General features: G+C 42.8%; 6 protein-coding genes across 13 annotated transcripts in view; all 6 read left to right on the forward strand.

Moving 5' to 3' along the window:
- The window catches only part of LOC130531666 (protocadherin gamma-C3-like), a 235825-nt gene that overhangs the window by 121824 nt on the left and 87399 nt on the right, over positions 1-26602 (forward strand). For 2 of the 8 annotated variants that reach the window (XM_057043758.1, XM_057043760.1), the window contains exons 1-2: positions 1093-3716; positions 4452-4655. The exons of 4 other annotated variants lie outside the window; for them this stretch is intronic. In XM_057043758.1, coding sequence (XP_056899738.1) covers positions 1215-3716; positions 4452-4655 — 2706 coding nt within the window. In that variant the 5' untranslated portion in view covers positions 1093-1214. Of the gene's footprint in view, positions 1-1092; positions 3717-4451; positions 4656-23863; positions 26449-26602 lie in introns of those variants that run through there. 2 more of the 8 variants (XM_057043766.1, XM_057043772.1) reach the window with 1 other exon arrangement.
- On the forward strand, positions 7546-10167 carry LOC130531682 (protocadherin beta-16-like). Its single transcript, XM_057043801.1, has one exon. It carries the CDS (start codon positions 7705-7707, stop codon positions 10150-10152), a length of 2448 nt encoding a protein of 815 aa, XP_056899781.1. The 5' UTR covers positions 7546-7704; the 3' UTR covers positions 10153-10167.
- On the forward strand, positions 10633-13244 carry LOC130531691 (protocadherin gamma-A11-like). Its single transcript, XM_057043807.1, has one exon. It carries the CDS (start codon positions 10797-10799, stop codon positions 13227-13229), a length of 2433 nt encoding a protein of 810 aa, XP_056899787.1. The 5' UTR covers positions 10633-10796; the 3' UTR covers positions 13230-13244.
- LOC130531718 (protocadherin beta-1-like) lies at positions 13825-15430 on the forward strand. Its single transcript, XM_057043828.1, has one exon. It carries the CDS (start codon positions 13956-13958, stop codon positions 15309-15311), a length of 1356 nt encoding a protein of 451 aa, XP_056899808.1. The 5' UTR covers positions 13825-13955; the 3' UTR covers positions 15312-15430.
- On the forward strand, positions 17185-19805 carry LOC130531683 (protocadherin beta-16-like). Its single transcript, XM_057043802.1, has one exon. The coding sequence runs from the start codon at positions 17343-17345 to the stop codon at positions 19788-19790; it is 2448 nt and encodes an 815-aa protein (XP_056899782.1). The 5' UTR covers positions 17185-17342; the 3' UTR covers positions 19791-19805.
- On the forward strand, positions 20663-23308 carry LOC130531674 (protocadherin beta-16-like). Its single transcript, XM_057043794.1, has one exon. It carries the CDS (start codon positions 20807-20809, stop codon positions 23291-23293), a length of 2487 nt encoding a protein of 828 aa, XP_056899774.1. The 5' UTR covers positions 20663-20806; the 3' UTR covers positions 23294-23308.

Raw genomic sequence — 26602 nt, forward strand, 5'->3', positions numbered from 1 at the left:
TAAAGTAATATATAATTTTCTACGTGTTTGAAGGTTCTGCCAGTAGAAATGAGCACTTCCAGAAAGCAGCTTTTATTTAATGATGAATTTATTATATTTGTATTCCATCTGTCAGACAGTTACTTATTTTTGACCGTGGGACAGGAGTTTTATACAATAAATTTGTTCAATTATATCGTAACTTATTTTTGTGTTTTCATACAATATCGAATTCCACAGAAATTCAGCTGATAAGTCTGTTTTAATACTTTCGTATTTTATAGTGTGTTTTACATAATTTTTCATGGGGCAGATTTGTTCAAACCGGTCCAAAAAGATTAAATTCGCTTGATGTTGCAATTGTTGAACTCTAAGAGACGCTGTTGATCAACGCAATAAGAACACTTCAACCATCTCTCTCTCTCTCTGTATGTATAGATATATATAACAGAATTTCAGCGTGTGTGTGGAAAGTGTTTATTCAGTAAAGTGTTGATACTTTCATTTTGCTTTTTCATTTTTTAAAAGAATACCATATTTTTAGTTCTTCAATTGTCTTTTCTACTTCTTCTAATGCTGCCAGAGAGTATTTCTGTATCTGTACGTGTATGCACACGCATCTTTAAGTCAGTCACTTTCGTTCATTTATAATTATTTTGTGTTGAGATTAGTTAATTTCTGAAATTATTAGAAAGTTATTTATTTTAAAGTAATATATAATTTTCTACGTGTTTGAAGGTTCTGCCAGTAGAAATGAGCACTTCCAGAAAGCAGCTTTTATTTAATGATGAATTTATTATATTTGTATTCCATCTGTCAGACAGTTACTTATTTTTGACCGTGGGACAGGAGTTTTATACAATAAATTTGTTCAATTATATCGCAACTTATTTTTGTGTTTTCATACAATATCGAATTCCACAGAAATTCAGCTGATAAGTCTGTTTTAATACTTTCGTATTTTATAGTGTGTTTTACATAATTTTTCATGGGGCAGATTTGTTCAAACCGGTCCAAAAAGATTAAATTAGCTTGATGTTGCAATTGTTGAACTCTAAGAGACGCTGTTGATCAACGCAATAAGAACACTTCAACCATCTCTCTCTCTCCTCCTCAAACGCGTCACATGAGAGAGGAAAACCGAGTGTGCGCTACTTGCACTCATTCACGACGGAATGGGACGGATTTAACGGATTTTTACCATACATTTTAATCAGAATCAGTGCTGGTTGCTCATGTTATGGTCTTTTTTTAGTACGTGGAACGGGTTGGTGGACTTTGATCATTGTTTTACTATAATGGCGTTTGGAAAATCAGCCGACATCCAGTGCGTAAAATGGCGCTTTGGCTGCGGAAAGAATCTGTGTCTTCTGCTGTTGTTTTTTCATTTTAACCATATTGCCAGCGGACACCTCAGGTACTCTATTCCTGAAGAGATGAGGAAAGGCTCCTTAATTGGTAATGTAGCCCAGGACCTTGGTTTAGACATTAAAAGGCTTCGTTCTGGCCGTGCTCGTGTCGTGCCTGGAGAAAACACCCAGTACACCGAGCTAAAGACAGACAAAGGGATTCTTACCGTCAACGAGAGAATAGACCGGGAGCAGCTTTGTGGAGACATAACGCCGTGCAGCTTCAGCTTTGATTTGATTTTAGAAAATCCGATGGAGTTGCATCAAATTACTGTTGAAATAATGGACGTAAATGACCATTCACCTACGTTCAAAACAGAAAAAATCTATTTCGAAATTAGCGAATCAGCCATCGTCGGAGCTCGTTTTCCATTAACCAGTGCGGAAGATCTAGATGTGAGTGTGAACGGACTAAAAGAGTATTTTATGCTCGACAATTCCTATTTTAGTTTGAAACAAAACTCGAACGCAGATGGAAAGAAATACGCTGAAATGGTGCTGCAGAAGCCCCTAGACAGGGAGACTGATCCGTATCTGTCTCTGAAGGTGATAGCTGTGGATGGAGGAACGCCACAGAGATCAGGAACAGTAAATATAGATGTTACTGTGCTCGATGCCAATGATAATGCGCCTGTGTTTAATCAGTCAGTGTACAAAGCCACGGTGTTGGAGAATTCTCCTGCAGATACTTATGTTACCACAGTTAACGCCAGTGACGCAGATTCCGGCTCGAACAGCATCGTCACATATTATTTCTCAGACACAAGCAGTGGGGTGCGTAATATATTCACAATAAACGAAAACAGCGGCATTATATTAATATCTGGATCACTTGATTTTGAGAAAGACAAAAAATACGAACTCAGAATTGAGGCAAAAGATCAGGGCGGTTTAACTGATTCAAGTAAAGTTATAATTGAAGTAACAGATGTAAATGATAATGCTCCAGCTATTAATGTGATGTCATTCACCAGTTCTGTATCAGAGGATTCTCCTCCTGGTACAACTATTGGCATTATTAATGTAAAGGATCTTGACTCGGGCGATAACGGACATGTAAACTGCAGAATTGAACAAAATGTTCCTTTTACAATTAAATCCAATTTAAAAAGTTATTACACTTTGGTAACAGATGCTGTATTAGATCGTGAAAGTGTTTCAGATTATAATATTACTGTAATTGCCACCGATGCAGGAACTCCTTCTCTTTCAACCAAGAAAACCTTTAATATAAAGATCTCTGATGTGAATGACAATGCTCCAGTGTTTCCACAAGCTGTTTACTCTGCACCTATAGTGGAAAATAACTCTCCTGGTGTCTCTGTTCTCACGTTGAGGGCGAAAGATCCTGATGAAAATCAAAATGCCAGAATATCTTACATTTTGGAAGATACTCAGATTGGTGCATCACCAGTTTCTGAGTACATGTCTGTCAATGCTGAAAGTGGAGTGATTCACGCTGTGAAGTCCTTTGACTATGAACAAATCAAAGAGCTGGTTTTCACGGTCAAAGCTCAGGACGGAGGTTCTCCTCCACTCAGCAGCAACGTGAGCGTGAAAATCCTGATCCAGGACCAGAACGATAACCCCCCTCAGGTTCTGTACCCGGTCCAGACTGGAGGCTCTATGGTGGCTGAAATGGTGCCTCGTTCAGCAGATGTGGGCTACCTGGTGACTAAAGTGGTGGCTGTTGATGTGGACTCTGGACAGAATGCCTGGCTCTCCTATAAACTGCAGAAAGCCACAGACAGGGCCCTGTTTGAAGTGGGCCTCCAGAATGGAGAGATCAGAACCATCCGCCAAGTGTCTGATAAAGATGCCGTCAAACAAAGACTGAGTGTTATCGTGGAGGACAACGGGCAGCCCTCTCGTTCAGCTACAGTCATTGTGAACGTGGCGGTGGCCGACAGCTTCCCTGAAGTGCTGTCAGAGTTCACTGACTTTGCTCACGACAAGGAGTACAATGACAACCTGACTTTTTACTTAGTCTTGGCTTTGGCTGTGGTCTCCTTCCTCTTCATCACCTGTTTAGTGGTTATTATATCAGTCAAGATCTACAGGTGGAGACAGTCTCGCATCCTGTATCACTCCAGTCTGCCTGTCATTCCATATTATCCACCACGTTACTCAGACACTTTGGGGACAGGGACTCTCCAACACGTGTACAACTACGAGGTGTGCAGGACCACTGACTCCAGAAAGAGTGACTGTAAGTTTGGCAGAGCTGCTAGTCAGAACGTGCTGATAATGGACCCCAGTTCTACAGGAACCATGCAGAGGATTCAGAGTGAAAAGAGCATCCTGGATGAACCAGACTCTCCTCTTGAGGTCAGTTAAATAACATGCCTTCAGTACAATGGACAGCGTCTCTCATCTGTATTTTATATGCAGTCGTAGATTTTTTTCCCACACTCCGCAGGCCTAATTGTTTCTGTATATATTTGTTTTTTCAGGTACATTCAATATTTAGTGTTTCTAATTTTTCTAGTGGTCTCATTATCCTTGTGATAATCCATAGATGTTTTGCTGTCTTTTACAGTCAGTGACTTTAAACAAGATTAAACCGTTCATTCATGTTTTTTTTTTATTTTATATCAGTATTCATGTTTTTTAAACCCTATATTATTATTATTATTATTATATTATTATTATTATTATTATTATTATTATTATTATTATTATTATTATTATTCCCACTTCTAATTCATTGGGATGTTCACGTTATGGACTCTAAGGGACGCTGTTGAACAATATTTCATTTTTAGGAGGCTTTTAAGCTTTGAGACGGTGTTCATGGGCGTTGTTATTTTGTCACAAGGCGGATGAATCTCGTACCGTCCATACTGAAAATATGTTTCTGCTGCAGTTAGTTTGCTTCTGATGTGGAACACGCGATTTTTTTTAAATTTATAATTTGTGAAGCCCGATCGGAGTATCATTCTTTTTCTCTGCTTCCTTTGGAAATTCTCTCCAGTCATGGCGAATCTGCAAAGAGTCCCCAAATGGCGTATGCTTGTGGATTCTCTTTTATTGTTTCATATTTTTGAAATCGGTTCTGGTCAGATCCGCTACTCTGTACCCGAGGAGATGAAGAAGGGATCTCTCATTGGCAATGTAGCGCAGGACCTCGGTTTGGACATTAAAAGACTGCTCTCTGGTCGGGCACGTATTGTCACCGGAGAAAACCTCCAGTACACTGAACTGAAGACAGACAAAGGGATTCTGATCGTGAATCAGAGAATCGACCGTGAGCAGCTTTGTGGAGAGGTAACGCCGTGTAGCTTCAGTTTTGAAATAATTTTAGAAAATCCTGTGGAATTGCATCACATAACGATCGAGGTGTTGGATGTGAACGATCATCCGCCGCTGTTCAAAAAATCACAAATAATGCTGGAGATCAGCGAATCAGCAAACCTCGGAGCGAGATTTGTGCTCGACAGTGCGGAGGATCCCGATGTCGGCACGAACGGCCTGCAGAATTATGTCTTATCCTCGAACGACAATTTCATTTTAAAACAGCATTTAAACCCCGACGGCAGTAAATATGCAGAGATGATTCTGCAAAAGCAGCTAGATCGAGAAAAGATTCCCAGTCTCTCCCTGAAACTAATCGCTGTGGACGGCGGGAATCCGCAGAGATCCGGCACAGTAAATATCAACATTTTAGTTTTAGATGCAAATGACAATGCGCCTGTTTTCAACCAGTCAGTATATAAGGCCACTGTGGTTGAGAATGCAGCAAAGGGTACGAGTATTATTACGGTTAACGCTACAGATGACGACAGCGGGGCAAATGGCTATATCGCGTATTCTATATCAAATACAAAGAGCAATACAGCTGATTTACTTTCCATTGATCCTGCTTCAGGTACGTTATTTGTTGCTGGGGCTATAGACTTTGAAAAAGACAAAAAAATCGAGCTGCGAATTGATGCAAGAGACCAGGGCGGATTATCAGATTCAAGCAAAGTCGTAATCGACGTAATTGACGTGAATGACAACGCCCCTGTCATTAACGTGATGTCATTCACCAGTCCCGTGTCAGAGGACTCCCGTATAGGCACAACCATTGGCATCATAAATATTAAAGACCTTGATTCGGGTGATAACGGACAGGTTTTGTGTCAAGTAGAGCCAAACGCACCTTTTAAGGTGAAATCCAGTTTAAGAAATTATTACACGTTAGTGACAGACACAACATTAGATCGTGAGAGTGTTCCAGAATATAACATCACTGTAGTTGCTCGCGATGCTGGAATTCCTCCTCTCTCAACAAAAATGACATTTCATTTAAAAGTCTCTGATGTAAATGACAATGCTCCGGTTTTTTCACTAGCGGTTTATAATGCCTTTATCACAGAAAACAACTCACCTGGTGCTTCTATCCTTGGTGTAAAGGCAAGGGACAGTGATGAAAACCAAAATGCGCGTGTGTCTTATATTCTAGTGGATTCAAATCTTGACGAGGCTCCGTTATCGAATTTTATTTCAATTAATGCAGACAGCGGAACGATACATGCACTGCGCTCGTTTGACTATGAACAGATCAAAGAGCTGGTTTTTACGGTCAAAGCCCAGGATGGAGGTTCTCCTCCTCTCAGCAGCAACGTGAGTGTGAAACTCCTGATCCAGGACCAGAACGATAACCCCCCTCAGGTTCTGTACCCGGTCCAGACTGGAGGCTCTATGGTGGCTGAAATGGTGCCTCGTTCAGCAGATGTGGGCTACCTGGTGACTAAAGTGGTGGCTGTTGATGTGGACTCTGGACAGAATGCCTGGCTCTCCTATAAACTGCAGAAAGCCACAGACAGGGCCCTGTTTGAAGTGGGCCTCCAGAATGGAGAGATCAGAACCATCCGCCAAGTGTCTGATAAAGATGCCGTCAAACAAAGACTGAGTGTTATCGTGGAGGACAACGGGCAGCCCTCTCGTTCAGCTACAGTCATTGTGAACGTGGCGGTGGCCGACAGCTTCCCTGAAGTGCTGTCAGAGTTCACTGACTTTGCACACGACAAGGAGTACAATGACAACCTGACTTTTTACTTAGTCTTGGCTTTGGCTGTGGTCTCCTTCCTCTTCATCACCTGTTTAGTGGTTATTATATCAGTCAAGATCTACAGGTGGAGACAGTCTCGCATCCTGTATCACTCCAGTCTGCCTGTCATTCCATATTATCCACCACGTTACTCAGACACTTTGGGGACAGGGACTCTCCAACACGTGTACAACTACGAGGTGTGCAGGACCACTGACTCCAGAAAGAGTGACATGAAAACTATGCAGCCAATGAGTCAAAGTTTGATGAGTGTGGATGGAGCTGAGGCTGATGCTGTGCCGTTGGAAAAACAACCGTCATTCAACACTTCTCAAATGTCCACTTTGGTAAGTGATGTGAAGTTTCCTAATATCCCCTAAGCTGCTTCAGTTTGGTTTCATTATTTGTAATTTGTATTTGATGAAATGGGACCTTGCTGGTTTCTTCCTCCTGCCTTCCTACAACTCAGTGCTGCTTTTGAGTGTCCCGTTAACGCTGTCCATGGTGCTGAACCCTTCTGAGAGATGATTATTTAAAATTGTGAATTAATGACAAGTACTTTACCTATTTCCTAAATAATGAAATATGTACATGATTAGGTTTTGATCATGCATTGGCTATTAATAGAGTATTTCTTTTTACAGTTTCTATCGAAATTTATTGCTGTTTTAATACATTTTCTTGAAGTTACAAAGCTAAAGCATACTATATTCAAATTTGATTAATTAAAATTTAACAAAACGCATGTTCTTGGGAAAACTAGCACAAATTATTCACATATATTTTTTCCATTATATTTTTTTCCTTGTCTACCTGTTTTGATTTTATAAATAATACAGAAGTACATTTTTGATTCAGCTGTGGTTCAGTGTTGTTCTTAATGCTTTTAATTATTTTATTATGCTCACTGCACCGCACCGTATGCAACACAACGTGACAATACCTTTGAACATGTATTTATCTATTCATTCAACCTTATCACGATATGTAAGGGTTTAATATAAAATTATATTTATGACAGGCAGTTTAATATCCTTATGGCAGACATTACCATAGATGGGCTCTGAGCGCCGCTGTTGATACATGGCTGAGTTAATAACGCGTCAGCAGCGCAGCAGTCCTCCCTTTTAATGCAGTTCACTGTTCACTGCTGGAAAACACGACAAGATTCGTCGTCACCATCGAACGTTTGTCTCTTTTGCGGAGTTTTTGTGGGGAAAGGGCACATTTTTTTCTCTACTTGGATGTAATTACGCCAGGTTTACTTTGAATTGAATCATCATGGGATTTAAAATGGATTGTTCGTGGATCAACGCTCGCAGAGGCCGATGGCAACAACTGATCGTCATTGTTTGTCTGTACAAGCTGATCTTGGTGGCTGGGCAGGCTCGATATTCCGTTCCGGAGGAGCAGGCGGTGGGATCTGTGGTCGGGAACATTGCTAGAGATTTAGGTGTGGATGTATCGAGGCTTGTGACAGGTAACGCTCGTATTATTGCAAAAGGAGGGCGACAATTTGTGGATTTGAACAAAGACAAAGGCACCCTGGTTATAAAAGAGCGGATCGACCGAGAAGAGCTGTGTGGAAAGACGACGCCCTGTAGTTTCAGTTTTGAGCTGATTTTAGAAAACCCCATCCAGCTTTATCGAGTAACAGTCGAGGTAATAGATGTGAACGACAACAGCCCGTCTTTCCCGAAAGAAGAAATCCATTTGAAAATCGTAGAAAATGCTGCTTCAGGGACGCGTTTCTCTTTGGAGAGCGCAGACGACCCGGACGTCGGTGTTAATGAGATTCAGAAATACCTTCTTAGACCTTCAGATCATTTCAAATTGGAAGTGCACAGCCAGCCGGATGGTGAAAAATTTATTGAAATGGTTTTACAGAACGGGTTAGACCGAGAGAAACAGGAGACGCACACACTGGTGCTGATTGGTTCAGATGGAGGAGAGCCGCGCAGATCAGGGACAGTTCGCATCCACATTACTGTGCTAGATGCTAATGATAATGCTCCTGTGTGTAGCCAACCTGTTTATAAAGCTGATATCAAGGAGAATTCCGCTGAAGGAACTGTTGTAACTACGGTTAAGGCAAATGACGCAGATACCGGTGCAAACGGGGAGGTGTCTTACTCAATAGCGCACGTAGCGCGAGAGGCGAAGCGGCTATTTGAAGTAAATTCTGAGACCGGAGAGATTAAAGTTGTGGGTAAATTAGATTTTGAAAAATCCAAAACGTATCAGTTAAACGTTCAGGCCAGTGATCACGGCGGATATACAGACACGTGCAAAGTTATTATTCAAATTATTGATGAGAATGACAACATTCCCACAATACAGATGATGTCATTCACTCATTCCATATCAGAGGATTCTCCTCCAGGAACAACTATAGCTGTTGTCAACGTTGATGATGCTGATTCTGAGCGTAACGGTGTTGTGAAGTGCTCCATTAACTCTGACGTACCTTTCAAAATGGAGTCTTCATTAACAGGCTATTACTCCATAGTGACGGAAACATTCCTGGATAGAGAGAGTGTTCCCGAATACAATATCACTATAACTGTCTCTGACCAAGGCTCTCCACCTCTGTCAAACACTAAGAATATCAATGTGAAAGTCTCGGATGTGAATGACAGTCCACCAAAGTTTGATCAGGCAGAATACAGCAAAACTCTTCCTGAAAACAACTCTCCTGGATTCTCTGTGTTTGCGATCAGCGCTACAGATGCAGACTGGGGTCAAAATGCTCGCGTGTCTTACTTTCTAGAAGAGAAAGAGATTAATGGGATTGCTGTGTCGACCTTAGTCTCTGTAAATTCAGAAAATGGAGTCATTCATGCAGTAAGATCGTTTGATTATGAGCAAATCAAGTGGTTTGAGTTTAATGTGACTGCTCGTGATGCTGGATCCCCTCCGCTCAGCTCAATGGCTACAGTGAAAATCCTGATCCAGGACCAGAACGATAACCCCCCTCAGGTTCTGTACCCGGTCCAGACTGGAGGCTCCATGGTGGCTGAAATGGTGCCTCGTTCAGCAGATGTGGGCTACCTGGTGACTAAAGTGGTGGCTGTTGATGTGGACTCTGGACAGAATGCCTGGCTCTCCTATAAACTGCAGAAAGCCACAGACAGGGCCCTGTTTGAAGTGGGCCTCCAGAATGGAGAGATCAGAACCATCCGCCAAGTGTCTGATAAAGATGCCGTCAAACAAAGACTGAGTGTTATCGTGGAGGACAACGGGCAGCCCTCTCGTTCAGCTACAGTCATTGTGAACGTGGCGGTGGCCGACAGCTTCCCTGAAGTGCTGTCAGAGTTCACTGACTTTGCTCACGACAAGGAGTACAATGACAACCTGACTTTTTACTTAGTCTTGGCTTTGGCTGTGGTCTCCTTCCTCTTCATCACCTGTTTAGTGGTTATTATATCAGTCAAGATCTACAGGTGGAGACAGTCTCGCATCCTGTATCACTCCAGTCTGCCTGTCATTCCATATTATCCACCACGTTACTCAGACACTTTGGGGACAGGGACTCTCCAACACGTGTACAACTACGAGGTGTGCAGGACCACTGACTCCAGAAAGAGTGACTGTAAGTTTGGCAGAGCTGCTAGTCAGAACGTGCTGATAATGGACCCCAGTTCTACAGGAACCATGCAGAGGATTCAGAGTGAAAAGAGCATCCTGGATGAACCAGACTCTCCTCTTGAGGTTCGTTTTTCTATTTAATACTTGAGTGATTATTTTTAAGTTACAGTTTTATTAGTTTGTCAAGTTATGTAAACTACATCTTGTCACTGACAGCAAAAATAGACATATATAATTAAATCTCAGAGACCATTTCCAGTTCAACTATGGACTGTATATCTGTACAGAATTCTATTGATTTGTTTGGTCATTCTTAGTTCCACTCAGGAGTCGTGCTGAATTTAGCACATGTGTGGACCTATTTTTTTAGTTCTATACTTATAAGGGGATTTTATTTATTTAAATATGATCCAGTAAAATTATATTTTCATTTATTTCTTTTGACATTTATTTGTCGTCTGCCTTATGGTTTGTCATTATTATTTATCCATTTTTACTGCTGATATTAGTTGTGCATTTTTCAGACACATGTTATTTCTACATTTGACTCTGAGGGCCGCTGTTGGTCTTCAATACACAGATAAAGCTCTTTTTATTTTTTTGTTTTTTTCACTTACGCCTCCCTGATTGTCGTCGTTTTCCGTGAGCTGGAGAGTCTCTCTCACATTCAGTCGCTGCAGCTCGGTGGATTTTAAATACAAAAGAGGGGATACACAGGATTTTGTTTTTTGCATTTTTGCTTTAGGAATACATTTAATTCACATTTGACTGAACTACTTCGAGACATGGAGATTTTCAGGCATGAACGCGCGATGCAATGGCAAGTACAGGCCTACGTCATTGTCTTTGTCATAGGTAGCGCAATATGCCAGATCCGCTATTCTGTTCCAGAGGAGATGAGAAAGGGCTCTTTCGTAGGAAACGTGGCCGAAGATTTAGGCATCGATGCAAAAAGACTGAAAGCGGGCAGCGGCCGAATTGTCAGCGGAGAAAGCAGCGAGTACATCAGACTGGACGCAGACAAAGGGATTCTCGTCGTGGGGGACAGAATCGACAGAGAGAAGCTTTGCGGTCAGGCGTCTCCCTGTAGCTTCAATTTTGAAATGATTTTGACGAATCCAATGCAGCTCCATAGCGTCGTAGTTGAAGTGCTGGACGTCAACGATAATGCGCCCGTGTTTCATGAGAAGGAAGTGCACATCGAAATTGTAGAAAATGCTCTTTTGGGAACGGAAATACTGCAGGAGAGCGCGACTGATCCTGATGTTGGCATCAACGCTTTGCAAGGCTATACATTGCACCCGACCACTCACTTTAACATCAAGGTGGTGTCCAGCCCGAACGGCCATAAATACGCACAGCTGTACCTCTCTAACGCGCTGGACCGAGAGAAGGAGGACAAGCTGCTTCTCACGCTGACGGCTGTGGATGGGGGCGAGCCACAGAAGTCAGGGACTCTGAAAATACATGTCACTGTGCTAGATAATAATGACAATGCCCCGATTTTTGCGCAATCGAATTTTAAAGCATCGGTCAAAGAAAATGTTCCCAAAGGAACCTTAGTGGTGAAGCTCAGCGCGACAGATGCAGATGAAGGCATGAACGGGCGAGTCACCTACCATTTTAATCGCATGTCTAATAATGTGGCTGAATTGTTTTATCTGGATGAGCAGAGCGGGGATTTGAAAGTAAACGGTAGGATTGATTATGAAGAGAATAAGATTTATGAGATTGGCGTGCAGGCTAAAGATCAAGGTGGCCAAAGCACATCGACCAAAGTGACTATTGAAGTGGTGGACGTTAATGACAATGCACCAGTGATAACACTAACCTCCTTTTCCAATACCATCCCTGAGGATTCTCCCAGTGGAACTACTGTAGCCATTATACACGTTAAAGATGTGGATTCTGGCAAAAATGGTAAAGTACAATGCTCATTAAAAAGTGATATTCCATTCCAAATTCACTCATCTCTGAAGAATTATTATACTCTGGTGACAAATGGTGTGTTTGATAGGGAGCGTAACCCTGAATATAATATTACTTTCATCGCTACAGATGAAGGTAGCCCACCACTCTCGAGTAATACAACATTAACACTTAAATTATCAGATGTCAATGATAATGCACCAGTTTTTGAAAATAATTATTATGTAGCTCATATCATCGAAAATAATTCTCCTGGATTGTCTGTGTTTTCAGTAAAAGCGCACGACTCTGACTTTGGGCAGAATGCTCGTGTGTCTTACCTGCTTATCGATTCTCAGGTCAATGGAAACCCTATATCCACATATATATCTGTGAATGCAGAAACTGGAGATATCCAGGCAATTCGATCATTTGACTTTGAGCAAATCAAATCCCTGAGTATTTTAGTGAAAGGCCAAGATGGAGGCTCTCCACCATTAAGCAGCAACACTACTGTAAACTTGAATATTCAAGATCAGAACGATAACCCTCCTCAGGTTCTGTACCCGGTCCAGACTGGAGGCTCTATGGTGGCTGAAATGGTGCCTCGTTCAGCAGATGTGGGCTACCTGGTGACTAAAGTGGTGGCTGTTGATGTGGACTCTGGACAGAATGCCTGGCTCTCCTATAAACTGCAGAAAGCCACAGACAGGGCCCTGTTTGAAGTGGGCCTCCAGAATGGAGAGATCAGAACCATCCGCCAAGTGTCTGATAAAGATGCCGTCAAACAAAGACTGAGTGTTATCGTGGAGGACAACGGGCAGCCCTCTCGTTCAGCTACAGTCATTGTGAACGTGGCGGTGGCCGACAGCTTCCCTGAAGTGCTGTCAGAGTTCACTGACTTTGCACACGACAAGGAGTACAATGACAACCTGACTTTTTACTTAGTCTTAGCTTTGGCTGTGGTCTCCTTCCTCTTCATCACCTGTTTAGTGGTTATTATATCAGTCAAGATCTACAGGTGGAGACAGTCTCGCATCCTGTATCACTCCAGTCTGCCTGTCATTCCATATTATCCACCACGTTACTCAGACACTTTGGGGACAGGGACTCTCCAACACGTGTACAACTACGAGGTGTGCAGGACCACTGACTCCAGAAAGAGTGACTGTAAGTTTGGCAGAGCTGCTAGTCAGAACGTGCTGATAATGGACCCCAGTTCTACAGGAACCATGCAGAGGATTCAGAGTGAAAAGAGCATCCTGGATGAACAAGACTCTCCTCTAGAGGTGAGGGCTTTAACATTTTAATATAAAATATTCAGGTTGCTTTGTATTTCTCCTGTCGTCATATTTTCTCCATCAAATACTGGAAATACACAAAGCCTAGAACTGAGGCTGATTGCACTATTTATTTATTTATTTATGTATTTATTTATTTATTTATTTATTTATTTATTTATTTATTTATTTATTTATTTATGTATTTATTCAGGCATTTACTTGGTGGTATCAGGTTGTGTTGACTTTCATTTTACTGTTTTGGTTGCACTTCTGCACCTGGGTTTGACATGTGATCCTGCTGTATTGGTACATGCATTGAGATGTTCCCAGCTGATTTCCTGAGGAGATGGTGAAAGTGGAACGTTTACTGTTTCTGGTCCTTCTTCAACACGTTTTTACCGATGTGTTAATCGAAATAATTGGATATCTTTGATTTTTCTTTGTATTTTAAAGTCCAGTATTATCTTAGATAAATATGATATTCTCAGTTCTATATTTAAGTATTTTCTGAAGTAACCTCGTTTGTGCACGCGTATGGGTTCATGATGTTCATGATTTGGACAGTAAGGGACGCTGTCGGTCAGTGTAACACAGCTTTCAGTCTTGACGCGCTGCAGGCACAGCCCTTACTTCCCCGTTTATATTGGAGAGAACGCAGCCTTTGACTGCAAACATTCGTCAAGCGAGCAGCTGAAAAGCAAAAGGATTTCTATTTTTTTCTGATACGTGGATCAGCATTACCAGGAACTTAGTATGGGATTCTTTATTCCGTGTGCAATGGCGTTGGGAAACTCGTCTTTTTGTCCTAAATTGCGCAGCAGGTCAGTGTGGACGACTCTCCTTTTCTTCTGCTCGCTCATTCAGAGTGCCGTTTGCCAGATCAGATATACGATTCCAGAGGAGCTGAAAAGGGGCTCTCTTATAGGTAATGTAGCGCAGGATCTTGGCTTGGATTTACAAAGATTGCGGTCGGGTCGAGCTCGCATCCTGACCAGACAAAGCATCCAGTACACCGAGCTCAAAACAGACAAAGGCATTTTAGTCGTGAACGAGAAAATAGACCGAGAGAAGCTTTGTGGGGACGTCACGCCGTGTAGCTTCAGCTTTGAGGTGATCTTGGAAAATCCCATGGAGCTGCACCGGTTAACTGTGGAAATAACAGACATAAATGACAATGCCCCGACGTTTAGAAAGGAGGAAATTAAATTCGAAATCAGCGAATCGGCAACACTGGGGTCGCGTTTTTTGCTGCCCAGCGCGGAGGATGCAGACGTAGGCAGCAACGATATCCAGAAATATATCCTCAGTACGAATGACATATTCGGTTTGAAGCAACATTCCAGTCCAGATGGTCGAAAATATGCCGAGATGGTCCTAGAGAAGCCGTTAGACAGAGAAAGCGAGCCGAGATTGTCTCTGAAGCTCATCGCTGTTGATGGCGGGGCGCCGCATAAATCTGGAACAGTAAAGATCGAAATAACGGTGCTCGATGCGAATGATAATCCTCCAATTTTTAACCAAACGCTTTACAAGGCTGCTGTTTCTGAGAAGGCATTAAAAGGCACTTATATAACAGCTGTAAATGCCAGTGATGCAGATAGCGGATCAAATTGTCTGATCACCTATAGATTCTCAAACATGAAAGAGCAACTTGCTGACGTATTTCATTTAGACGAGAATACAGGTATCATCACACTAATAGGACAAGTAGATTATGAAAAGGATAAAAAACATGAAGTTATGGTCGAAGCTACGGATAAAGGTGGCCTAACAGATTCAAGTAAAGTAATGATTGAGGTTTTAGACGAGAATGACAATGCGCCAGCCATAAATGTGATGTCATTCTCCAGCACTGTGCCGGAAGATGCGCCTGTAGGGACCACAGTAGCAATAATTAACGTCGTTGACGCAGATTCCGAGCAGAACGGTAAAATAGCTTGTACCACGGACAGTAGCCCCCCTTTTAAAATAAAACCAACCTTAACAAACTACTATGCATTATTGACAGATGCTGGATTTGACAGAGAACTTGTATCACACTATAACATAACTGTAAAAGCAACTGATTCCGGCGCACCTGCCTTGACAAGCAAAACAATTTTACACTGAGGATTTCTGATATAAATGACAATGCCCCAATATTTGACAAAAGTAGCTATGTGACTCCGGTTACAGAAAATAATCCCCCCGGAATTTCTATATTTACTGTCAGGGCTCACGATGTTGACTGGGATCAAAACGCGAGAATATCATACTTATTGGAAGAAAGTGACATCGGTGGAAGTCCGACGTCATCTTTCATATCAATAAACAGTGAAACTGGAGTCATCCATGCTGTGCGCTCATTTGATTTTGAACAACTTAAAGAACTGCAGCTCGTTGTTAAGGCTCAGGATGGAGGTTCTCCTCCACTCAGCAGCAACGTGAGTGTTAAAATCCTGATCCAGGACCAGAACGATAACCCCCCTCAGGTTCTGTACCCGGTCCAGACTGGAGGCTCTATGGTGGCTGAAATGGTGCCTCGTTCAGCAGATGTGGGCTACCTGGTGACTAAAGTGGTGGCTGTTGATGTGGACTCTGGACAGAATGCCTGGCTCTCCTATAAACTGCAGAAAGCCACAGACAGGGCCCTGTTTGAAGTGGGCCCCCAGAATGGAGAGATCAGAACCATCCGCCAAGTGTCTGATAAAGATGCCGTCAAACAAAGACTGAGTGTTATCGTGGAGGACAACGGGCAGCCCTCTCGTTCAGCTACAGTCATTGTGAACGTGGCGGTGGCCGACAGCTTCCCTGAAGTGCTGTCAGAGTTCACTGACTTTGCACACGACAAGGAGTACAATGACAACCTGACTTTTTACTTAGTCTTGGCTTTGGCTGTGGTCTCCTTCCTCTTCATCACCTGTTTAGTGGTTATTATATCAGTCAAGATCTACAGGTGGAGACAGTCTCGCATCCTGTATCACTCCAGTCTGCCTGTCATTCCATATTATCCACCACGTTACTCAGACACTTTGGGGACAGGGACTCTCCAACATGTGTACAACTACGAGGTGTGCAGGACCACTGACTCCAGAAAGAGTGACATGAAAACTATGCAGCCAATGAGTCAAAGTTTGATGAGTGTTGATGGAGCTGAGGCTGATGCTGTGCAGTTGGAAAAACAACCGTCATTCAACATTTCTCAAATGTCAACCTTGGTAAGTGATGTGAACTTTCCCAATAATCCTTAATCTGCTTCAGTTTTGTTTAACTGTGTGTGATATGAATGTGTTAAAATGTGACACTGCTGATATTTGCTTCCTGCCTTCCGATGAGTCGTCTGTTACCTCTGTCCATGGTACTGAAACTTTCAAACAAAACTCTATTTAAAGTTGTGTTTTAATGACACACGCTCTCTTCATACTATAAAGAATTAAATGAATAAATAGATAAATACATATATGATGTATATTCATAAATTATATATTTATAGATATGGAAAAATGTATCTATAATATATATATTTATTCAGAATTAATTATGTGGGGTTGTTTTTATTGTGTTTTTTGTATCTATGATATAACGTTTAATTATTAAATTTTGATTTCATTTCTTACATTTTTGACTTGAGAATATAAGCACAAAATATTTACATACTTCTTTTTACATATTTTTTGTCTAGTCGACCTGCTTTTGTATTCATTAGTCGGGCGGAAATTAAGTTTCCGTCACTCTTGTGTTTACTGTTGTGCTGAAAGTTTTCTTTTTATGAGTTGTTTTGTTATTGCCCACTTGCCCAATTGGAGGGCATAATCGATCGCATATTTTTATCAAGCATTTTTAAACCAGCCAGACTTTCCACGGGTATTTAATGTTTAACTTGAAATGATATTTATTAAAGGCAGTTTAATATCCTTATGGCAGACATTACCATAGATGGGCTCTGAGCGCCGCTGTTGATACATGGCTGAGTTAATAACGCGTCAGCAGCGCAGCAGTCCTCCCTTTTAATGCAGTTCACTGTTCACTGCTGGAAAACACGACAAGATTCGTCGTCACCATCGAACGTTTGTCTCTTTTGCGGAATTTTTGTGAGGAAAAGGCGCATTTTTTTCTCTACTTGGATGTAATTACGCCAGGTTTACTTTGGATTGAATCATCATGGGATTTAAAATGGATTGTTCGTGGATCAACGCTCGCAGAGGCCGATGGCAACAACTGATCGTCATTGTTTGTCTGTACAAGCTGATCTTGGTGGCTGGGCAGGCTCGATATTCCGTTCCGGAGGAGCAGGCGGTGGGATCTGTGGTCGGGAACATTGCTAGAGATTTAGGTGTGGATGTATCGAGGCTTGTGACAGGTAACGCTCGTATTATTGCAAAAGGAGGGCGACAATTTGTGGATTTGAACAAAGACAAAGGCACCCTGGTTATAAAAGAGCGGATCGACCGAGAAGAGCTGTGTGGAAAGACGACGCCCTGTAGTTTCAGTTTTGAGCTGATTTTAGAAAACCCCATCCAGCTTTATCGAGTAACAGTCGAGGTAATAGATGTGAACGACAACAGCCCGTCTTTCCCGAAAAAAGAAATCAATTTGAATATCGCTGAAAGTGTTGCATCTGGAACGCGTTTCTCTTTGGTGAGAGCAAGTGATGCTGACGTCGGTGTTAATGATATTCAGAAATATACACTGAAACCTTCAGATCATTTCAAATTGGAAGTGCACAGCCAGCCGGATGGTGAAAAATTTATTGAAATGGTTTTACAGAACGCGTTAGACCGAGAGAAACAGGAGACGCACACACTGGTGCTGATTGGTTCAGATGGAGGAGAGCCGCGCAGATCAGGGACAGTTCGCATCCACATTACTGTGCTAGATGCTAATGATAATGCTCCTGTGTGTAGCCAACCTGTTTATAAAGCTGATATCAAGGAGAATTCCGCTGAAGGAACTGTTGTAACTACGGTTAAGGCAAATGACGCAGATACCGGTGCAAATGGGGAGGTGTCTTACTCAATCCAATATGTTGCCATAGAGGCATCTAACATCTTCGTGATAGACTCTCAGACCGGAGAGATTAAAGTTGTGGGTAAATTAGATTTTGAAAAATCCAAAACGTATCAGTTAAACGTCCAGGCCAGTGATCACGGGGGATATACAGACACGTGCAAAGTGATTATTCAAATTATTGATGAGAATGACAACATTCCCACAATACAGATGATGTCATTCACTCATTCCATATCAGAGGATTCTCCTCCAGGAACAACTATAGCTGTTGTCAACGTTGATGATGCTGATTCTGAGCGTAACGGTGTTGTGAAGTGCTCCATTAACTCTGACGTACCTTTCAAAATGGAGTCTTCATTAACAGGCTATTACTCCATAGTGACGGAAACATTCCTGGATAGAGAGAGTGTTCCCGAATACAATATCACTATAACTGTCTCTGACCAAGGCTCTCCACCTCTGTCAAACACTAAGAATATCAATGTAAAAGTCTTGGATGTGAATGACAGTCCACCAAAGTTTGATCAGGCAGAATACAGCAAAGCTCTTCCTGAAAACAACTCTCCTGGATTCTCTGTGTTTGCGATCAGAGCTACAGATGCAGACTGGGGTCAAAATGCTCGCGTGTCTTACTTTCTAGAAGAGAAAGAGATTAATGGGATTGCTGTGTCGACCTTAGTCTCTGTAAATTCAGAAAATGGAGTCATTCATGCAGTAAGATCGTTTGATTATGAGCAAATCAAGTGGTTTGAGTTTAATGTGACTGCTCGTGATGCTGGATCCCCTCCGCTCAGCTCAATGGCTACAGTGAAAATCCTGATCCAGGACCAGAACGATAATCCCCCTCAGGTTCTGTACCCGGTCCAGACTGGAGGCTCCATGGTGGCTGAAATGGTGCCTCGTTCAGCAGATGTGGGCTACCTGGTGACTAAAGTGGTGGCTGTTGATGTGGACTCTGGACAGAATGCCTGGCTCTCCTATAAACTGCAGAAAGCCACAGACAGGGCCCTGTTTGAAGTGGGCCTCCAGAATGGAGAGATCAGAACCATCCGCCAAGTGTCTGATAAAGATGCCGTCAAACAAAGACTGAGTGTTATTGTGGAGGACAACGGGCAGCCCTCTCGTTCAGCTACAGTCATTGTGAACGTGGCGGTGGCCGACAGCTTCCCTGAAGTGCTGTCAGAGTTCACTGACTTTGCTCACGACAAGGAGTACAATGACAACCTGACTTTTTACTTAGTCTTGGCTTTGGCTGTGGTCTCCTTCCTCTTCATCACCTGTTTAGTGGTGATTATATCAGTCAAGATCTACAGGTGGAGACAGTCTCGCATCCTGTATCACTCCAGTCTGCCTGTCATTCCGTATTATCCACCACGTTACTCAGACACTTTGGGGACAGGGACTCTCCAACACGTGTACAACTACGAGGTGTGCAGGACCACTGACTCCAGAAAGAGTGACTGTAAGTTTGGCAGAGCTGCTAGTCAGAACGTGCTGATAATGGACCCCAGTTCCACAGGAACCATGCAGAGGATTCAGAGTGAAAAGAGCATCCTGGATGAACCAGACTCTCCTCTAGAGGTGAGGGCTTTGCCATGATATTTACTTGTTATTCTTTCTGTGAAAAGTGGGATTGACTGCATAGAATTGTTTGCTGAGAAATCTTGAAATTCTGACCTATGAATGAGTTTCAGATCTAAAGTCCGTGGACATCTGCAGTGACTGGATTGCACATTGTTTTTCTATATGAACCTTGATATGCTGCTAGGTTTGAGCCCATCTGACCTTTGAGATTTTTAGCTGTATATATTCCATCATCTGCTTTGAATGTTCATATGATATTTTGGTCTGTGTTAAGATCGTGCAGTCACAGACGGCTCAGGTTCACCTAAATATTGATAATATATTGTCACACTGTTAATATTGATAACCTGGTTGAAGAATGTATAGTGCTGTGATGGTAGGCTGTCAGAATACTTTTTCTAAAAAACATCACAAAGAGACATTTTAATCACCTGATTAATTTAATTAGTGTGCCTATGAACAAATCCAGATGTCTATGAAAGTAAACATATCTGTCATTGTTTGCAACATAAATAATATATGGACTACCAAATCCCTATTTGACTAAATCTATACATTGTGCTGTTATCATTCTTTAAATTATTTTTTGAGGCCCTATTTCTGTCTTCAACAAAACTATTATGTAGTTTGTCTTGAATCAGTCAGTAGTCACCTTCTGTTGTGAGAAATTGGAATCTTCACGTCACATCTCTGGCTCAGGAAAAACGCCTCTTAATTTAATAAAGGTTTAGGGCATTTTAAATTCTTATTCCAGGCCAAAAGTCGAAGACTCTTATTGGAAAAACCCTGGTCTTTCCCAGTTTTGGACTCTAAGGGACGCTGTTGATTAGTAGAACGAAGTGAGCTGTTGGAGGATGAGGCAGGAGAGAGAGAGAAGTCTCACCGTCGTCATACGTGCTGCAGATCGACAGAGAAACAGACGTTTTTGAAGGAGCATTCTTTAAAATCATGTTGTAATCATACAGTGAACTGAGCCACAACATTGTTTTCCTTTGGATGTCATTCATCTTCTGGATTTTATTCTTTACGACATGGAGACAGGTTCGCACTCGGGGACAAAATGGGTGTCGTGCTGGACATTTACATGGCAAGTGTTATTTTTCGTCTGCATGCTTTTGACCACTGACGGCCAAATCCGCTACTCGGTGCCGGAGGAAATGAAAAGGGGCTCATTTGTCGGTAATGTAGCACAGGATCTTGGCTTGGATCTGAGCAGACTTCGCTCTGGTCGAGCCCGTATTGTGACCGGAGAAAACAATCAGTACACCGAGCTGAAGGCAGACAAAGGGCTTCTAGTGGTGAAGGAGAGAATCGACCGCGAAGAGATCTGTGGAGACGTGTCGCCGTGCAGCTTCAGCTTTGAAATTATTTTAGAGAACCCGATCGAACTCCACAGGGTGACGGTGGAAATATTGGACGTGAACGATCATTCTCCTGCTTTTAAAAACAACGTGGTTAACCTGGAAATTAGTGAATCTGCAACAATAGGATCGCACTTCGACTTGGACAGCGCATATGACCCTGACGCAGGAATAAACACGCTGCAGCAATACACATTGAGCCCAAATGATCATTTCGCTCTGAAACAACACTCAAATGCTGACGGAATCAAATTCGCCGTCATGATTTTGCAGAAACCATTAGACAGGGAGCTGAATCCGAATCTCTATCTAAAGCTTATTGCAGTGGACGGAGGAACTCCTCAAAGATCTGGGACAGTAAATATTCAGATTAAAGTTCTCGATGTCAATGACAATCCTCCGGTTTTTAATCAATCGCTGTACACTGCTACGGTTATAGAGAATGCACCTATAGGCACTTACATTACCACAGTCAATGCTTCAGATGCCGATAGTGGTTCTAATGGTGCAGTTACTTACAGCTTATCCATCGGGACGGGAAAATCCAACGAAAAATTCGAAATTAACAGTTCAACTGGCAAAATTACAGTCAGAGATAAAATCGATTTTGAAAAAGACAGAAAATACGAAATTAGAGTGATCGCCAAAGATCAAGGAAGCCTAAGTGACGCATCTAAAGTCGTCATCGATGTCGTTGATATAAACGATAACGCTCCAGTCATTAATATAATGTCATTTTCTAGCCTGGTATCCGAAGATGTGCCCCCAGGCACGACGATTGCTGTTTTTAATGTGAAGGATGCCGACTCCGAAAGAAACGGGCAGATAACATGTTCAATAGAACAAAGGCTTCCTTTCAAAATCTATTCTTCTCTGACAAATTACTACAATTTGTTGTCAGATGCTGCTTTTGATCGTGAATTGAAAGCAGAATACAACATAACTGTTACTGCAACCGACTCAGGATCGCCCCCGCTTTCTGCTGAAACGACTTTACACGTCAGGATCTCCGATATTAACGACAACGCTCCGCTCTTTACAAAACCTAGTTACTCCGCTTATATTACTGAAAACAACGCCCCGGGAATATCGATATCCCATGTCAGTGCGCAAGATGCGGACTGGAGCCAAAATGCGCGGATTTCATACTTCCTGGATGATGCGCAGGTGGATGGCGTTCTAGTTTCCTCTTTTCTGTCAATAAACTCTGAAAGCGGAGTGATACAGGCAACACGCTCGTTTGATTATGAACAGATTAAGCAGCTGGTATTTAGTGTCAAAGCTCAGGACGGAGGTTCTCCTCCACTCAGCAGCAACGTGACTGTGAAAATCCTGATCCAGGACCAGAACGATAACCCCCCTCAGGTTCTGTACCCGGTCCAGTCTGGAGGTTCTATGGTGGCTGAAATGGTGCCTCGTTCAGCAGATGTGGGCTACCTGGTGACTAAAGTGGTGGCTGTTGATGTGGACTCTGGACAGAATGCCTGGCTCTCCTATAAACTGCAGAAAGCCACAGACAGGGCCCTGTTTGAAGTGGGCCTCCAGAATGGAGAGATCAGAACCATCCGCCAAGTGTCTGATAAAGATGCCGTCAAACAAAGACTGAGTGTTATCGTGGAGGACAACGGGCAGCCCTCTCGTTCAGCTACAGTCATTGTGAACGTGGCGGTGGCCGACAGCTTCCCTGAAGTGCTGTCAGAGTTCACTGACTTTGCTCACGACAAGGAGTACAATGACAACCTGACTTTTTACTTAGTCTTGGCTTTGGCTGTGGTCTCCTTCCTCTTCATCACCTGTTTAGTGGTTATTATATCAGTCAAGATCTACAGGTGGAGACAGTCTCGCATCCTGTATCACTCCAGTCTGCCTGTCATTCCATATTATCCACCACGTTACTCAGACACTTTGGGGACAGGGACTCTCCAACACGTGTACAACTACGAGGTGTGCAGGACCACTGACTCCAGAAAGAGTGACTGTAAGTTTGGCAGAGCTGCTAGTCAGAACGTGCTGATAATGGACCCCAGTTCTACAGGAACCATGCAGAGGATTCAGAGTGAAAAGAGCATCCTGGATGAACCAGACTCTCCTCTAGAGGTGAGGGCTTTTACATGTTTTTTACTCCTCATATCATCTATGAGAAAGGGCCTTCGCTGAAGTTATATGATTTGCTGATTTCTGACCCTTGAAAGATTTTCAGAACTACAGTTTGTGGACAGCTCCAGTGACTGGTTCACATACGGGTTTCCTAAATGAACCTTCATATTGTATGTCTACTGGTTATGAATTTTTTTGTCTCCACACACTCTTTTAATCATCATACAGATGCCTCACAGAGCTAAAACTATTAATTTTCATTAAATCATCTTGAGGAGTCTTGCGATTCAGCTGGATATATAACCATTTACTGTCACTGTGCTGTGGCATGATTTGTTGTTGTTTTCACATCCCTTCATATTGAGTAAAATACCTATGAAAACGTACACATTTGCGACAATCATCTTGATTTTTTTTTCTCTATACTAATATAGCCCATTTCCTGTCAGAAAACTGAGTAGCGTTATTTTATGTGCTGTAACAAAGGGAAAGTGGAAACTGTGACATACAGTATTTTGGTAAGTGTGGAAAACAGGTGCAGTTCAGTGACTCAGGCTCACAGGGACGCTGTTGACCAGTGTGCTGAGATTTAACAGCTCATTGCAGCCGTTCTTCCCACATTTTAAAGAGATGTTACCGAGGAAGGGAAACACTCGAGGTCGAACGTTTTGAAACAGTGAGAAGATTTAAACGACATCGGGGAACAAAGGGGGCTTGGGTTCTGGATTAAATCCTGGAATTATTTATTTTCCTCGTATCTGTGGATGTTTTTCTTTTGTTGTTCACTGGACGGCTCAGTTCTTCCTTTTTTGTACACGGCAGAATCGAATAGAACAATGGCACGGCGAGTACTGTTTCTGCTGTGTGTTTGCTTCAGATCGGTGATCGGGCAGATCAGCTACAGCATTCCCGAGGAAATGGCGACAGGCTCTTTAGTTGGTAACATCGCACAGGATTTGGGCATCGACCTGAAACGGTTGGAATCAGGAAAGGCTCGTATATATACAGGGGAAGGTCCAGATTACATCGAGCTGAATAAAGCGAGGGGAGTCCTTTTAATCAAAGAGCGGATAGACAGAGAAGCTCTCTGCAGACAGACGACGCCCTGCTCTCTGGATATTCAAATAATTCTGGAAAATCCGATGCAGTTTTACAGCGTGACTGTGGAAGTGACAGATATTAACGATAACTCGCCGAGTTTCAAAAACAGCAAAATGGAGTTTGAAATTAATGAACTGGCACACATCGGGTCGAAATTTATTTTAGAAAAGGCAAGCGATAATGACGTCGGTGTTAATGGTCTCCGAGGCTATTCACTCAGTTCAAGTGATGCGTTTGCTTTAAATCCGTACAGAATCGGGAGTAACAGAAATATTGAGATGGTTTTAAAGAGGCATCTCGACCGAGAAAAACAAGAGCGATTGTCTTTAACGCTGACCGCGACCGACGGAGGAGAGCCGCAGCTCTCTGGGACGGTGAATATTCTTATCACGGTGCTGGACGCGAACGATAATGCACCCGTGTGTACCCAGGCAGAATTTAAGGCTAATGTGAAAGAAAATGCACAAAAAGGAGCCGTTTTAACGACTGTGAGTGCGTCTGACGCAGATGATGGTCCTCACGGGCGCATTTACTATTCGATCTCGAACGCTCCTGACGGCGCACATGAATTGTTTCATGTCGATAAAGAAAACGGCGAAGTAACGTTAACAGGAACACTTGATTATGAAAATATTCGCCATTATGAGATAGATGTCCAAGCGTCGGATGAAGGTGGAAATTCAGATGTCTGTAAAGTTATTATCGAGGTGCTAGACACAAATGATAACCCACCAGCTATTAATATTATGTCAACGTCATCCGGGATATCAGAAGATGTCAAACCGGGCACTGTTCTAACTATGATGAATGTTCAGGATCCAGACTCAGGTGAAAATGGAAACGTTAATTGTTATATTAAAGAGAATCTCCCGTTCACAATTTCCTTAACTTCAAAGGTGTTTTTCAGTTTAGTCACAGACAGTGAGTTAAACCGAGAAGAATTTTCTGAGTATAACATCACAGTGAGCTGCTCTGATGAGGGAGTGCCCTCCCTCTCCAGCAGCGTCACTCTCACCTTACAGATCTCTGATGTCAATGACAACCCTCCTGTCTTTGAGAGGAGCTCATATGAGGCCTACATTGTAGAAAACAACACACCAGGTCTCTCTATATTCACAGTCAAAGCCAGAGACGCTGACTGGAACCAGAACGCTCGTGTTTCCTACATCCTGGAGGACTCCTCTGTTAACGGAGTTCCAGTCTCCTCATATGTGTCCGTTAGTGCTGATAGTGGAGTCGTCCATGCAGTGCGCTCTTTTGACTACGAGCAGATCAAAGACTTTCACTTCCTGGTCAAAGCTCAGGATGGAGGTTCTCCTCCACTCAGCAGCAACGTGAGTGTGAAAATCCTGATCCAGGACCAGAACGATAACCCCCCTCAGGTTCTGTACCCGGTCCAGACTGGAGGCTCTATGGTGGCTGAAATGGTGCCTCGTTCAGCAGATGTGGGCTACCTGGTGACTAAAGTGGTGGCTGTTGATGTGGACTCTGGACAGAATGCCTGGCTCTCCTATAAACTGCAGAAAGCCACAGACAGGGCCCTGTTTGAAGTGGGCCTCCAGAATGGAGAGATCAGAACCATCCGCCAAGTGTCTGATAAAGATGCCGTCAAACAAAGACTGAGTGTTATCGTGGAGGACAACGGGCAGCCCTCTCGTTCAGCTACAGTCATTGTGAACGTGGCGGTGGCCGACAGCTTCCCTGAAGTGCTGTCAGAGTTCACTGACTTTGCTCACGACAAGGAGTACAATGACAACCTGACTTTTTACTTAGTCTTGGCTTTGGCTGTGGTCTCCTTCCTCTTCATCACCTGTTTAGTGGTTATTATATCAGTCAAGATCTACAGGTGGAGACAGTCTCGCATCCTGTATCACTCCAGTCTGCCTGTCATTCCATATTATCCACCACGTTACTCAGACACTTTGGGGACAGGGACTCTCCAACACGTGTACAACTACGAGGTGTGCAGGACCACTGACTCCAGAAAGAGTGACTGTAAGTTTGGCAGAGCTGCTAGTCAGAACGTGCTGATAATGGACCCCAGTTCTACAGGAACCATGCAGAGGATTCAGAGTGAAAAGAGCATCCTGGATGAACAAGACTCTCCTCTAGAGGTCAGTTTTAATGATCTTTTATGTCTGTGTTGTGAGTTTTTGTCCAGTTATAGCAAAGGTAAACCTTCCACGGTCCATTTTTCAGTGGAAGTTGTACATCCTATTCATATTTGCGACATCCATGTATCACATACATTTTATGTGACAAACATGC

The sequence above is a fragment of the Takifugu flavidus genome, chromosome 9 (genome assembly GCF_003711565.1).
Source record: "Takifugu flavidus isolate HTHZ2018 chromosome 9, ASM371156v2, whole genome shotgun sequence".
Taxonomy (NCBI): Eukaryota; Metazoa; Chordata; class Actinopteri; order Tetraodontiformes; family Tetraodontidae; genus Takifugu; species Takifugu flavidus.

Bases quoted from the DNA above. Each gene is read 5' to 3' on its own strand.
- LOC130531682 (XM_057043801.1), top strand. From the start codon at position 7,705: ATGGGATTTAAAATGGATTGTTCGTGGATCAACGCTCGCAGAGGCCGA.
- LOC130531691 (XM_057043807.1), top strand. From the start codon at position 10,797: ATGGAGATTTTCAGGCATGAACGCGCGATGCAATGGCAAGTACAGGCC.
- LOC130531674 (XM_057043794.1), top strand. From the start codon at position 20,807: ATGGAGACAGGTTCGCACTCGGGGACAAAATGGGTGTCGTGCTGGACA.
- LOC130531718 (XM_057043828.1), top strand. From the start codon at position 13,956: ATGGGATTCTTTATTCCGTGTGCAATGGCGTTGGGAAACTCGTCTTTT.
- LOC130531683 (XM_057043802.1), top strand. From the start codon at position 17,343: ATGGGATTTAAAATGGATTGTTCGTGGATCAACGCTCGCAGAGGCCGA.